At 38.1% G+C, this 14,159-nt stretch overlaps 1 protein-coding gene across 6 annotated transcripts in view; it reads left to right on the forward strand.

Moving 5' to 3' along the window:
- Positions 1–14,159, forward strand: part of usp54a (ubiquitin specific peptidase 54a) — a 56,396-nt gene that overhangs the window by 10,993 nt on the left and 31,244 nt on the right. For 4 of the 6 annotated variants that reach the window (XM_067386155.1, XM_067386160.1, XM_067386158.1 and 1 more), the window contains exons 1-2: positions 1,142–1,505; positions 12,302–12,924. In XM_067386155.1, coding sequence (XP_067242256.1) covers positions 12,778–12,924 — 147 coding nt within the window. In that variant the 5' untranslated portion in view covers positions 1,142–1,505; positions 12,302–12,777. Of the gene's footprint in view, positions 1–1,141; positions 1,506–12,301; positions 12,925–14,159 lie in introns of those variants that run through there. The other 2 variants (XM_067386156.1, XM_067386157.1) reach the window with 1 other exon arrangement.

A 14,159-nucleotide genomic window follows, 5' to 3' on the forward strand; every position in this document is an offset into this window, starting at 1 on the left:
TGTTGTTTCAAACCTGTATGCTTTTCATTCTTCTGCTGAACACAAAAGAAATAAATAAATATATATATATATATATATAATATATATATAATATAATATAATATATATATATATATATATATATATATATATATATATATATATATATATATATATATATATATATATATATATATATATATATATATATATATATTAAAGAATGTTAGTATTCAAACAGTTTTGGTCACCATTGGCCTCCATTGTATGGACAAAAATCACTTCTCAAAAATATATTTTATGTGCACAGAAAAAGTGGGTGAACTATGCCAGTAAAAGAGTTAAATAGTGTTTCTGTTATTGTGAATACATTCTTAGTCAGATTTTCTGATGTGTAATAAGTAGTTTCTCAATCTGTGACACTTCAGTCTCCCCACTCGTCATATGTTTTTAATAATGAGTCTTGACGGGAGTTGCTGGCTGCTTTCCAGGTTAAACTGTTCTTATGGCCCTGTTAATTATCTCTGGGTGGAGGAAGTAACTTGCCCTACACCATGTTATTTTCATTCAATCAGCAGTCAGTCAGTTAACAGTTCAGGGATTGTAAAATTGCTGTTTTTGAAAGATGTGTTTGTTGCTTGGTGCCTGTCATCAGTCTCTGAAGATCTGTTTTCTTTCTTTTCAAACTTTCTTTTTCTGTCTTCTGATTAAGTTGTTTAGTTTATTCTCAAAGAACATTTTGTCACTTAAGCTTAAAATAATAATTTAGCATAATTTCAAATATATGGAGATCTTGATTTTTGACAGCTAAATCACAAACCAGTAACTGTACGCTCATATTAAATGCTGAGAATTTTGTATACGATTCTCTGTCTGACCCTATTAGGAGGGACTGCCAGCTCAGTGACAATGATTTATACACACCAGCATAATTCATAAACCTGCATTACATAAAGTAGGCTATGGGAAGTTGGACGCAGCTCATGATTAATGTATAAGTGGGAGGGAAATTCTTGTATTGGCAAAAATATATGTAGTGCAGCAGGTGAGTTATTGATATTTTTTGTAGTCTATTTTCTCATGTAAGAGAGGAGCTGCTACATTTTAAACGCGTAAGTATGTTAAAAGTTACTTTTTTTCAACAAGTGTACATTTGCGTAAAGATACCCCCAAAGCTAAGATACATGGACTAAAAGCTATAAAGCTTCAGCTTTTATTTCATGAGGTGTTTAAATGGATAAACGCATCCTTTTTCATGGGTGGGCATTGCTCAGTAGTTCACCCGCCCCCATTTTGTGTGTGTCGGGGGGCAGGGGCTGCAGGTAATAGCGCCGCCCCTCCCCCTGCACGTCCGATCTCTGTCTGCATTATCACAGAGCTCAATGAACGCGCGCGGTAATTTATGTGCTGAGGAGAATCCGGAGCTCGAGAGGATACCGGTAACTGAAGCTAACGGTCCCATTGTCAAGTAACAAACCAGAGCTTTCCTCTCACAACTTTGCACAGACGTGCATTTAATGAAAAGGGTGAGTTTTACAAACTTTTTCTTTTACGAAAAGTTTATAAAGATAGCTCAGGCATTCCTCAAAGGATTTGGTTCGGAAGAGTATTGTTCCTGAATCCCTATGGAGCAAAGCTGGAAACGTAGTCGCAGGCTTCAGAGAAAACATTCAAAAGAAATGTCGTTTTCACATACAATACATGTTTATAGTTTATTGTTTCTGCGTGTGCTGAAACTTGTGAAGAAATTGAGTTTAATATAGATATATTGGGTTGACCTAAGCGCACTGTAGCAGATGGTGAAAATAGCTGCGCTAGTAATTTTAACGCACCATCGATGTAAGTTAAGTCACATTGCGAGAAAGTTAAACGTGAAGGCGACTAACAAGTGTTTAACGTCTGAAGTTGAACGTGTGTGATGTGATTTAATGTGAGAGAAAAATCTTGAAACCCTTTGAAGAAAACAAACCTGTTGAGTGCCTTAGTAGTGTGTGATTGTTATAGTTATGCTCCTCCTAAACTGAATCATTAAAAGTTACTTATTTTTCTACTCTTTACCTTTTTAGTTATTTTTTTTTCTCAGGGTGTTGATTACATGAGGAGCTGGTCTAAGGCTGAAGTAGTCAGTATGTTATGTGTGTGTGTGTGTGTGTGTGTGTGTGTGTGTGTGTGTGTTATATGACAGCATGTGACACTGAATCTGAATGTGGACCGCTAAAGAAATGAGTCTTTATGTAATGCAGTCACTGGACTTCTATCATGAATCTGATTTCTTTGTGGAGCTTAAGTATGTGTTAATACATAAATGCAGCATATACACCTTTTTCTTATGCCCCATGATATCTTATGCTCATATTATGGGAGTAACTTCCTTTTAAACTGTAAACAATCAGATACTGCCAATTAACTTTGTGCTATAATGTTTGTTTAAATGTTCAATCTATGAATTCAATAAGCATTGTAGTGTAAGTATAAAACAATTTACTTACAGCAGACCATGAATAACCCCAAAAGTTCAAACAACTGTACCATGAATAACCCCAAAAGTTTTGCAGCAATATAAGAAGTAATAAATGCAAGTCTAGGTCATCATGTGACACATGTATATTGTGTGAATAAAATGGGTGCTTTCTGTCATTTTGACAGATAACAAACCAGGAAAAAGATGTGAGTGAGGATTTGAGGAGAAAGCGATAGATTCTTTGTGCATTCCTCTGAATTATTCATGGGATATGTGATGTTCATTAAATCATCAGTAGACCACAATAGTGCCGTATCCGTTGTATTTTCCATATTGTTATAACTGGGAGAAAAAAAATAGTAGTCAGGAAACAGAACAACACAGAACACAGGTGACTGAAAAGAGCTCTTGTCACAGATATTCCTGTGATAAAAATGTCACATTAAAAATACCACATTATTTTCCTGATGGATAAAAATAGCATTCAGAAAATGTACAGCTTATTCAGTCAAACAGACAGAGAAGGATTATTTGTAGCACAGTCGTATTATTTGAATAAGAGAATAAGTTCCTCAAACTGGAAGTGCCGCCCATAATTTAAAATGTAATAGACTCTTTCGGATAAAGGTGGACTAGCTGCTAACTGCTCAGTAATCACAAACCTTTGCAGGTCAGCTCTAGTAGTCACATGTGTAATTGCACTGATGTGAGATCTGGATAAAACCTTGGTCGGGTCAGCTTCAGATCAAACAGAACACACTTAACAGGCTTTGGCACACAAAAGAAAGTGTTCGCTGGAAAAAAATCCTGTTGATAGTAATGCCACAGTAACACAACAAGTGCTGTGAGCTCCTGTACAGTTTGTGCTGAGTTTTATGAAGAATGTATTTATTGCCTGTAATTTTAAATATGGTGTATATTCCTGGACATACTACATCTGCTATATTTTGGCATTGTCCAAAAGTGAAATAAAAAATGGCGAACTATTGATTTGAATATGTTAATAGAAATAATAGATTTTATGTGCACTACAAAATATGCATAAATACACAGAACCCCCCCCCCCCACCCACACACACACACAAACATTGTTGTTTTTTATTGAACAACACTGTTAATAATGTTATATGCTAAGGATGCTCTGATCAGGGTTTTTGCAGCCAATACCAAATACTGATTTCTGATTGTGATCATTCAAGCTTTAAAGGGATAGTTCACCCAAAAATGAAAATTTGATGTTTATCCGCTTACCCCCAGGGCATCCAAGATGTAGGTGACTTTGTTTCTTCAGAAGAACACAAATGATGATTTTTAACTCCAACCGTTGCTGTCTGACAGTCTTATAATGCGAGTGAACGGTAACACAATCTATAAAAGTAAAAAAATATGCATAGACAAATCCAAATTAAACCATGCGGCTCGTGACAACACATTGTTGTCCTTAGACATGAAACGATCGGTTTGTACAAGAAACCAAACATTATTTATATAATTTTTTACCTCTCATACCACTTTGTCCAACTGTGTTCAGCACTCACTTAGTGAGGTCTGATCGCGCTCTGATAACGGCAGTGATGTCTCGCGCGTATACTTCAATGAGTGCTAGGCATTACTGCCGTTGTCAGAGCGCGATCAGACCTCACTAAGCGAGTGCTGAACACAGTTGGACATAATGGTGTATTAGAGGTAACAAATGATATAAATAATGTTCGGTTTCTTGTACAAATCGATCGTTCCGTGTCTTAGGACATCAATGTGTCGTCACGAGCCGCAGGGTTTAATTTGGATTTGTCTAAGCATATTTTTTGACTATTATAAATTGTGTTACCATTCACTCCCATTATTTTACTGACAGACGGCAATGGTTGGCAATGGTCATTATTTGTGTTCTACTGAAGAAACAAAGTCACCTACATCTTGGATGTCCTGGGGGTAAGCAGATCACCCAAAAATGAAAATTTGATGTTTAACTATCCCTTTAAGTGATATGTAAGTTCTCTGTTGACTATTAAATTTTTTTTTCCAGATAAAGTAATACCACAGATGTTACCTTGGTTAGATTATTTACATTTATGTTGTGATTGTTTTTAATTGAGAATCAAAAAAATAATTGTCCTTTAAAATAATAGACCTTTCAAAACAGCTTACATAAAACACTATCCATATTAGGATACTTTGGCTTATCAAAGAGCCTACAAGACTTTAAAGGGGATGTCTAATTCCGTTTCATGCATTCTGACTTATTTACACTGTTAAAGAGTTGGATTGTCATACTAAACATGGCCAAAGTTTAAAAAAAATGAGTTGTGCATTGGACGGAGTGTTTCTGTGCCAAATACACTCCTTCAGGGTTCGTATAAGTTTCGGAAAGTTTTTTTTCTATGGCCCTGCATAAAGGGCAGAATTCTTTGTATGGGCTCTTCTCCCGGAAGAGCGCGCACACACATCAACAAGAGCATGCCCATCAACTTGCTTTGTTCGGGTTGGTCCGCGTACAGCAACATAGATTGATTTGTTGAAGTGATGCAAAGCATTTGGTTTATGATTTGTTGATGAATCACTGTTACCCCACATATTTTCTGGTGATATTCCAGATTATTAAAAAAAAAATTGTCATTTCTAACAGTTGAATTAATCAACTTGTGGTAGTAACAGCGCTGAAGCCAATCCTGATGTGACTGCTGTGGTTACTGACTGATAGGCTAAATTTGCCCTATAGTTGCATTCTCTGCCTAGCTCTGTCCTGTGGAGAGAGAGTTTGTAGCGTACTGGCCCAGATTCAGGTGGCCTTACAGCTTCACAGATGGTGCGAGGGAAATGCAGTTGCTTATGCCAGGCCAAAGTGGTGCTCACTGGCTCATGCTTACAGGAGAACGACTAAAATCTCCAACATGGGTCACATCCTCTGATCCCCTGGTATGTGATCCATGCCGTGCAATGGCATGCATTTATTCATTATCTTTTGTATAACAAAAATGACATGTTTTTTTAATGATTAAGTAATATTTGGAATGGGGCATAGAAACATAAGGACACTGTTTGTGCCTGGCTGTATCTTGTGCTTGACCGCCCTATGTGCTTGCACCTCATCCTTCCAAAAACAGCACCAGGTCTAGGTCTCCATGGCAACCGCAACCCACCCTGTCTTATTTCTGTTTAGTGGAAAATAACTGTGCCTCAGCCTGGACCTGTGCTTCCTCAGCACCGGGCTCCTGCTGCGGGATGATGTCAGCCTGGGTCTGGTGGAGACAGTGGAGAGCGTATCATTCCGGGATGGGCCTGTTTCTGTTTCCTATCGCCCTTCTAAACTTCTCTCTGACGATAAAATAACCCAAGCCGATACTGTGAACATTCAAGGTTTACTTGTCCTTTTGCTCTCCGTAAGCGGCCTTTAATAAGTAGGTTAGGGCTGATTATGTAAGCAGAGTTATGTCTTATTAATATAATTATCTGGACAGAGAAAAATCCCAAACATAGCTTTTGCCGCATGCAAGCCTGTGCACTATCTGTCTAAACAGCATTGTTCATTTGACGTCTGAAGATAAAATGGCAAAAAGCCTCTGCCGAAACGGCCTCTAAATCACTTTCACTAAAGTAAACTGTAAAGACGCTTTTGCCAGATAACTAGCTTGTTTATCATTCACTTTTGGTAATAGAAATGGGGTGCCAAGACTATCAGGCTCATCCAACCGCACTGTCGCCTGGCGACATGTTTCCCTCAAGCTTTTGTCCTCGTTGGATATTTTCTCACTGTTGGTTCAAGTGAAGGTTTGGCAAAGCGGTCAGTGTCAGACTGAGGTGTGAAGCTTCTCGCCAGTGAGACATTACAGACTTCATTAGTGCCACAAATGTGCCCTGCTGGATTGAAAATGTCAGATAGCTGCGTCAGAGGTGGCGGCTGGGAGGGATGGAATTCTCTCACCCCGGATGTCTAAATGGGCATCGCTGTTCCTGGCAGTCTATCATTGCAGGAATAATCTTGTGACACCTTATGTTAGATTGGGTCAGGGGATCCATAACCTTTGGCTTCCTGGCTTTTCATAGTGCTTTTCCTAAAATGGAAATTGCCATGCTTGTGCAGCATGTTGATTTCCTCAGTATTGCAGATGTAGTAGATGCAGTTGACCTTTGTTCTCTTAGATCTCCTTTGTTCCTTGTGGTCTGCAGAGGCTGTTCATGCTCAGCATTGATTGTCTGTGTGAGGTGACTGCTGGTTGTACTAGTGCTTGTTGATCAGAGAGTGGAGTTGTGTGATGGTGGACTAAGGCCAGGATAAGCATCTTCTGTGAATAGAGGCTTGCATTAGGCAGTGGAATGAAGAGCTGGATATCTTCCTTAGACTACCATGTTGACTACCATAGCTACAGACAGCCACAATTTGGCTGTTTGTAGTTATGATAGTCAACATGGTAGTCTATGGAAGATAGCCAGCTCCTCATGTGGGAGCAATTCTCAGACAGTTTAGGCTGCGTAAGACTGTTCAGTTCATAATAGTCATTTGTTTGAGAATCTGTGTGTACACATTAGGGCTGGGACAATAAATTGATGCATTGTGAATCAAGAAATGATTCTGGATGGATTCTGAGATTTTCTGAATGCATCGCGATTCTCTCTCGAATCAATTCTGAGCTTAGTTTTTAACAGCAGATGGCACTGCATGCTTTAGAAACAGCTGTGCTCTGCTTGCTTTCAATTCCCCACGGACATTCTCAGACTCAGCCAAATGCACGAGTGCTTTTCTTTGTAAACATTTGAGCGTGCAGTTAAAAACTAGCCTAGAGTGCCATCTAGGGCTGGGTACCGAACTCGATACTTTTTAGGTACCGATCGAACTGCCTCAATACTATCGAGTATCGAAAAGTGTCTTGTCATTCGGTACCAAATTTCGGTACCTCAGAATGGAGCCAAGTAGAGGGGCGGAGAAATGCTTTCACTGTCTCGTTGAGGAGCAAGTAACGTTGCGCTACATTATTATTTATATCTAAATATATAAAACTATACGCACGAGAGAGACCCTATGTGCGAGAGGGCGAGTGAATCAACGGTTTCGTTTTCAGTTTATCTCCGAATGGACGGGTGAGAAATGGCTGTTTATGTGAGCAGCCGGTTCACTACAGATAATACTGTTAACAGAAAACAAAAGTGTCGCACTGCCTGCAGAAACAGCGGAACGCGCAATGTTTTTTAGACTAGTTATGGACAGGTACAACACACAGCAGCTTTACATCAGCGTTCGTCCCTCAAGTCTATGGAAACACGCGACCGGTTCGTGACAGGCTCGTTCGCCTGCACAAGCACAGGCTCTGCCTCTGGCTCCAGAACGCGAACAATTCTGCTGAAAAAGGGGTATCAGCGTCCTCCTGATACTGTGAATAATCTGCGGGTCGGGCCAAGTAATAAAAAAAAAATAACATTCAAATTAATTGCGGGTGGATGAGAGATGAATCATTAATGTGTTGATTTTAATAAAGAGACAGAACTCTTATTTCACTGTAAGACGCAACGAACTTGCTTCACTCTTACTTCCGCTTTGATCTTGTTAATAATAATTAATTTTTTGAAGAAGAACAATTGCTGAGTGATTTAAAAAGAGCCTCACATACTGAATTTTTGCATTGAAAACTAAACTTTATTAAAACTATTTGCACTGATTTATTGTGTTGAGTAAATTTTGTTAATTTGTGCTTTTTTATTCCCCACAGTGGCTCTGGAGATGAGTCTTTGAGTCCGAAAAAAAGTCAACAAAGTTAAAATATAAAACCAAAGATTTTTTTGAGGTTATGAAATCTTGTTTAAACAGATTTTATAAAATTGGTATTGAAAAAGGTATCGTTTAGGTATCGGTATCGAAGTCAAGGTATCGGTATCGTCTCTGTATCGAACATTTTTGAACGATACCCAACCCTAGCGCCATCTAGGGATGTGAATGGAGGCGAAATGGCCAAAGTGAGGTGAAATCTGACTCCTGCTGTTGATCTGTGCTCCGACTCCCATTCAACTCTCGCTGAATTGAGCAGACACATTCAGTTTTTAACTGTAGAGTCTGTTCTGTAACAACTAACTAAATGATTTTTATTACTAAAAATGCGGTGATGCATCGATTTATTGTCCTGACCCTAATATATACATAGTAGCATGAATTACATTTTATTTGACAGCTTTCTACAACCGTCCTTGTGTACATCTGATTTTTTTGAGGACAATGAGTGAATCTCTGACACATGCTTGTTTATCAGCTTGTGGTTCACCATTACCATGTTTACAAGAACTTACTACAACGCCCAGCAAGACAGTCTCAGCCACTGTCTGGAAGCTAATGAGGACCTTGCAGTAGACACAGCTAGTTATGTTTTCTGCCAGACAGGATAATCCACCATCTGATCAAGATAATCTGCTTGCTTGACCTGCCATGCGACCTACTTCACCCCCTGCTGACCAAGCAGAGGAACGGTTCACAGCCTACCTGGGATAAAGAACGCACCATGAGTTTTTGCACATTTTTTGTGATGTGTGTTTTCTCTTCAGTGTTAAATTACTTTCTACTATCCTAGTTTAATGTGCAGAGACTTAGTAAGTAATTTTGTTTTGGTTGATTTCCCCAAACAGAGTAAACTTCTCAGCTCTGTGGCACTTTCAACATTGCTTGGCCATTGCTTGTTTGCATGGCCCAGTCTGTAATACCTGGAGAGAGTTATCTGTTGGCTTTCCTACTCATCACATGGTCACTGTTCCCTGTCAAAGCTTTGACAAATCTGTCCTAAAAACTATTGCAAATGAGTGTTCGAAAGAGGACATTATACCCTGTAGTTTATAGGCAAAGCATATTTTAAGAGCGAGTTTAGGCATTAATGTGGTTTCAAAGCAATAACACAGACACGGAATCCAGTGACATCAGCATTGTAAGGTCAGCCGGTGACTCACAGCTGGATAAACACATCTTGGTAGAATTTCTTTCTCCATTTCAGTCCCAATCAGTCCATTTTGTAAATATTTTTTTTCTTCTGTTCATCCATTCACTTCAGCTCTTGCCATTTTTGTTCCTGTCTGCCTTTTTCTGTCTGTCTGTGGCCTTTGTCTTTCTCTGTGGTCTTCCCGCTCTTGTTTTATTCTGCATTCCTTGAAAACTGCCCTTAAGTCTGCTTTTGTTTAAAGCACATCAGACAGTGATGGACATAGACAGATTTGCTAAACTCTTGAGAGGAACTGCTCTAAGCTGCAGCTTTTAAACTTCCTGCCAGGAGCTTGAGGTAAAACCTAAATGTTGCAGGCGATGGATGTGGTCCTCGTTGGATTTTTTCCTCACTTTAATGCAAGCACACAGTCTGTCTGAGTGCTGCTAATATAAGCCTACCAGTGGTAGACTGGTTTAAAGGCACAATATGTCATTTTCGCCGCTAGAGGTCGCTTATTCAAAACCAAGGCATAGCTTGATGATGCCGTGAAGGAGTGTGGATTCAAGAGTTTTCATTTTCACCTCCACAGCCAATGGAAAGGAATCCGACTCGGGCAGAAAGCATGTTCATGGATGAGTTAATGTATTCAAGTTTTATTAACATTGGTCTGGTATGAAGCAGGGTGGGCCAAGAGCGAATGCTAATGAGAGATACCTGTGTGACACACCGGTCTCAAGTCCAGCGGAGCTTATATTATGCTTATGCAGCAGTTGGCTGTTTCCGCTCTTTTCGTTGTGTATATGGGGTAATGCAGCATTGTTTTACGGTTATGGTTAAAACAATCTTACTATACATTTGAGTGTTTTGTAAGTTATGTTATAATGTTTCTATATGCGTTTGCTCGGTGACTGGTATGAGAGACTTGTTGCACTTTGCAGTAATTTAAATTCATATTAGAATATCCTATTAATAAAAGCTGGATGACTTGTGTTGCTAAATGACAGGCAGTTAATTTTAAAATAAATTGTATGATGGAGAAAGCTCTTTCTGATTATGCTATGTTAGCCACTTGATAAAATGCTGTTGTCTCTGAGGTATGGTAAAAACATGGTACTTGTGGTAAACCAAGAAAACAAGCAATTCAAACAATAAGACTAACCATGTTGAGCTATATAACAATTAGTTTTCTGTTGATAAGTGTATCCAAACAGTTACTCACCTGTCTAATAAAACACAATTTACTAAAGTGTCTTTGGTGATTCCATGGTTTCTACAAAAGTAAAACTGGAATTCGAATGTAACGCAGATATGACGTCATCGACAGGCGACGCAATGACATGGTCCGTTACACTGGTTAAAATTCTGAATTTCTCTGAATTTAAACATTTTTGGAAACATTTGAGATAATGCAAGTACACAAGTCAATAAAATATATACCATTGTTCTAGTGTTTTTTTGGTATTTTAATTTAAAAATCTTACATATTGTGATTTAAGAGCTGTGATTATTGTATCACTTGAGTTATGTCAGAGTGTTGTGTCTGGAAGGTCCACCTGTAAGTCATGTCAGATCAGCACATCAACACTCAGCTAAGGGATGTTCTTTATGCTGGCTTGGAGTTGGACAAACGGATAAATCTTTGTCTGCACCAAAGTGTTATTTTAGACAGCAGGATGAGATCTGAGTCAGATTGTAAAGGAAATTTCACAGCTATGGTGTTAAGATGTCACTGTTTGTGTTTTTTGGAGTGAGTCTGTGCTCACTTGAATTGTTCACACTTACAGAAATTTTTATTGCTGGAGGTTGCTAAAGGGCTATTCCACTCAAAAATTAAAATTCTGTCATCATTTACTCACCCTTGGCCTTATGTCTATTGTATGGACAAAAAATACAAAGTCATTGTGAACCAAAACTATTTGGTTATCAACGTTCTTCAAAATATCTTCTTTTGTGCTTCACAGAAGAAAGTGAGGTCATACAAATTTAGAATGACATTAAGGTTGAGTAAGTGATTTTTCATTTTTGGGTGGACTATCCTTTTAAGGGTTCCTATGGTCATGGAAAACCTTGAAATATTATGTAATTTTTAATGTTTTTATTTTTTATTTTTTTATTTTTTATTTTTTTATGATTTTCAGTTTGTGAATGAATTCTTTTTAATGAATTGGTTGAACCAGTTCAAAAATCTTGGTATCAGTAATCAAGAAAGACTAGAAAGGTAATGGAAATTCATTGGTCAAAAAATATGGGAACCCTGCCGATTGTTGGTGTTAATGACTGTTCCGACTGCTGAATGCCTTAGTGTTCTGGGTAAGATTCCATTGCTTTTAAAAATATGATCACAAATAAGATGAATTGCAAGTAAAAAATAGTAGGATGTCATTCTAATCTGACAAGCAATTTTATCTTGCTGCTAAAAAACCTTCTTGGAGGTGAAAAAAGTTTGAATACAAATTGCAGCAATCTATAATACATGATATCATGTCATGAACAAGATGAGTGATTTATCAATACATAAATGAAACTCACACAGAATGCAGACAGTTTCTGACACAGAACGTTTTCCATGCACCATTTATTGTGTCTATATAATGTATGGATTTAATTTATTATATCTTTGCAGCATTTTATTATATCCTGCCTGTAAGCAGAGACAAATTGTGTAATGATGTAATCATAAATCAATAGTGAAATCAGATACCGTAACATTAACTTCTCATCCATCTTGTCTCCACTAGACTACAGTATCTCAGAGATCTATGTGCTTCAGTGTATTTATTCCTATTAGAAGTTGCTGCTCATTTGCATAAAGTAAAACTTTTTGTTGTCCACTGAAAATCAGCAACTGTTGTTGAAAATGAATGATTTGTGGTCACATTCTTCCTGCAGATCATGGTGTTAAACTTAAGGTTGGATTGAGTGTGAGAAGATGTTAACATTTTTATTTCTGTTTATTTATTTTTTTCAGATATACAGTGTTGTGAAGATTCACACCTTGTGACCTGTTTACAAGTAGGACAAGACTTTTGCCATCAGTCTGCACACTGTTGCTTCTGTTTAAGGGTGTAACACAGAACGCTGTAGTGAAGATCACCACACCTCCCACAAACCAGAATACTGAGTATAGCAGTGTGAAATTCCACAACTGATTCCCAGAGAGCATTTATCAAGGCCAAGAGGCAGCATTTGCTTTTTTTTGTTTTTTGTCTGATGCAAGAGGACAAGAAGCCAACGCCCTTGGATGAACGTTTCCCCAGTACAAATATATGTATATTTTCTGTTTGCAAAAATTGTGGCCATTGACAGATTTGAACTTTTAAGAAATATTTGCATCTTTTGGATACAGCACTAATGCATTTCCCCTCCACTTTGGAAAGATGAATGCGAGATCGTTGTTAAGCGGAGGGACAATATAGAGTTTGAGCGATACAGATTTCCTCCACCATGTCATGGAAAAGAAACTATTTTGCATCTGGTAGCAGTGGGTTACAGGGCATATTCACCCCGCGAACCATGACATCAATCGCCCCCAGCAAAGGACTCATCAACGAGCCGGGACAGAACAGCTGCTTCCTGAACAGTGCTCTACAGGTAGGAAGACATATGTTCATATAAACGTGTCTTACATGTTACTTCCTTATGCTTTCAGAAATCTTATCAGGGACTTAAGTACTAATAGTTTCTCAGTTGAACACATGACATTTGACACAAATGATTAGTCTTTATATGGTGCTTTTATGGATGTATCTTCTCAAATGTATCAAGTAAATCAGTGTGGTCTCAATTAAGCTTGGCACACTTTGAGAAAACCCTACATGAGCTTTCCAAGATGTTTTCATCAACTGTTCACATCTACTTTTGCTTTGTAGGTTGCAAGGATAAATATTTTGCATACTCTCTCATTAATTAATGACTTGTGCATCGCATGACCTCAATAGATGCTTGCTCTCATGGGCAGAAATTGTGCTCCCCTCATGATTAGCCATTTGAAGCAACAAGTCAAGCGGCTAGATGCATATGGCAGCAGTAGGAACGGTGCACTGGCTCTTCACTCGTAGCTCTCTTCACGCATGAGCGCCATTAGACAGAAACCGCTGTGCCTTTTATCCATTGTGCTGCTCGTTGGAGCCTGCATTAGATTTAGTGATGATTTAAGCACTGTCTGCACTAGACCCCACAAACAACTGTCAGATGTACACTGTCCTGGCCGGTAATTACCCTGCAGAGCAACCTGCCATTACTTACCCTCTATTTTTGGATTACTGTATAATCAGCTATATGGAAATAAAGGGGCTTAGCTGGCTGATAATATGTCTAAAGCTACAAATTAGCGTCAGTTATGACTGGTTCGGGGGGTTGGGTGTTTGAGGGAGCGTCGTGGCTGGATTGTCTGTTGCCATGAAGCTTAACAATATGGCAAGACAATGAACTCAAAACCTGGGGGTGAAAACATTATTATTATTTATTTATTTTTTTTTGTCTGCAGATCAAATTGTGGTGTTTTATTAAGCTTGCTTGAATACTTTTTGTGAATCTTTTTTTTTTTTTTTGCTGACTTTTTGTTAACTTGCTGACTTTTAACAGAAAGTTTCTACGGGCCTTAAAAAGGTCTTAAAATGTCTTAATTCCCTTTTACACAAATGAATGCCTTAAAAAGGTCTTAACTTTTTTCATTTAAGACTTTCTGCTCTGATTTATAGCATTAAATGTTGAATGCATTGCAAAAAAAGTTATATTTTCTTTTGTCCTGTTTACCAATACATATATCTAAACATCTTTGATACTTTTTCTTGAGATGCAAATGTAAAATGAAGTCTTGGAAAATT

Source organism: Chanodichthys erythropterus, chromosome 5 (assembly GCF_024489055.1).
Source record: "Chanodichthys erythropterus isolate Z2021 chromosome 5, ASM2448905v1, whole genome shotgun sequence".
Classification (NCBI taxonomy): Eukaryota; Metazoa; Chordata; class Actinopteri; order Cypriniformes; family Xenocyprididae; genus Chanodichthys; species Chanodichthys erythropterus.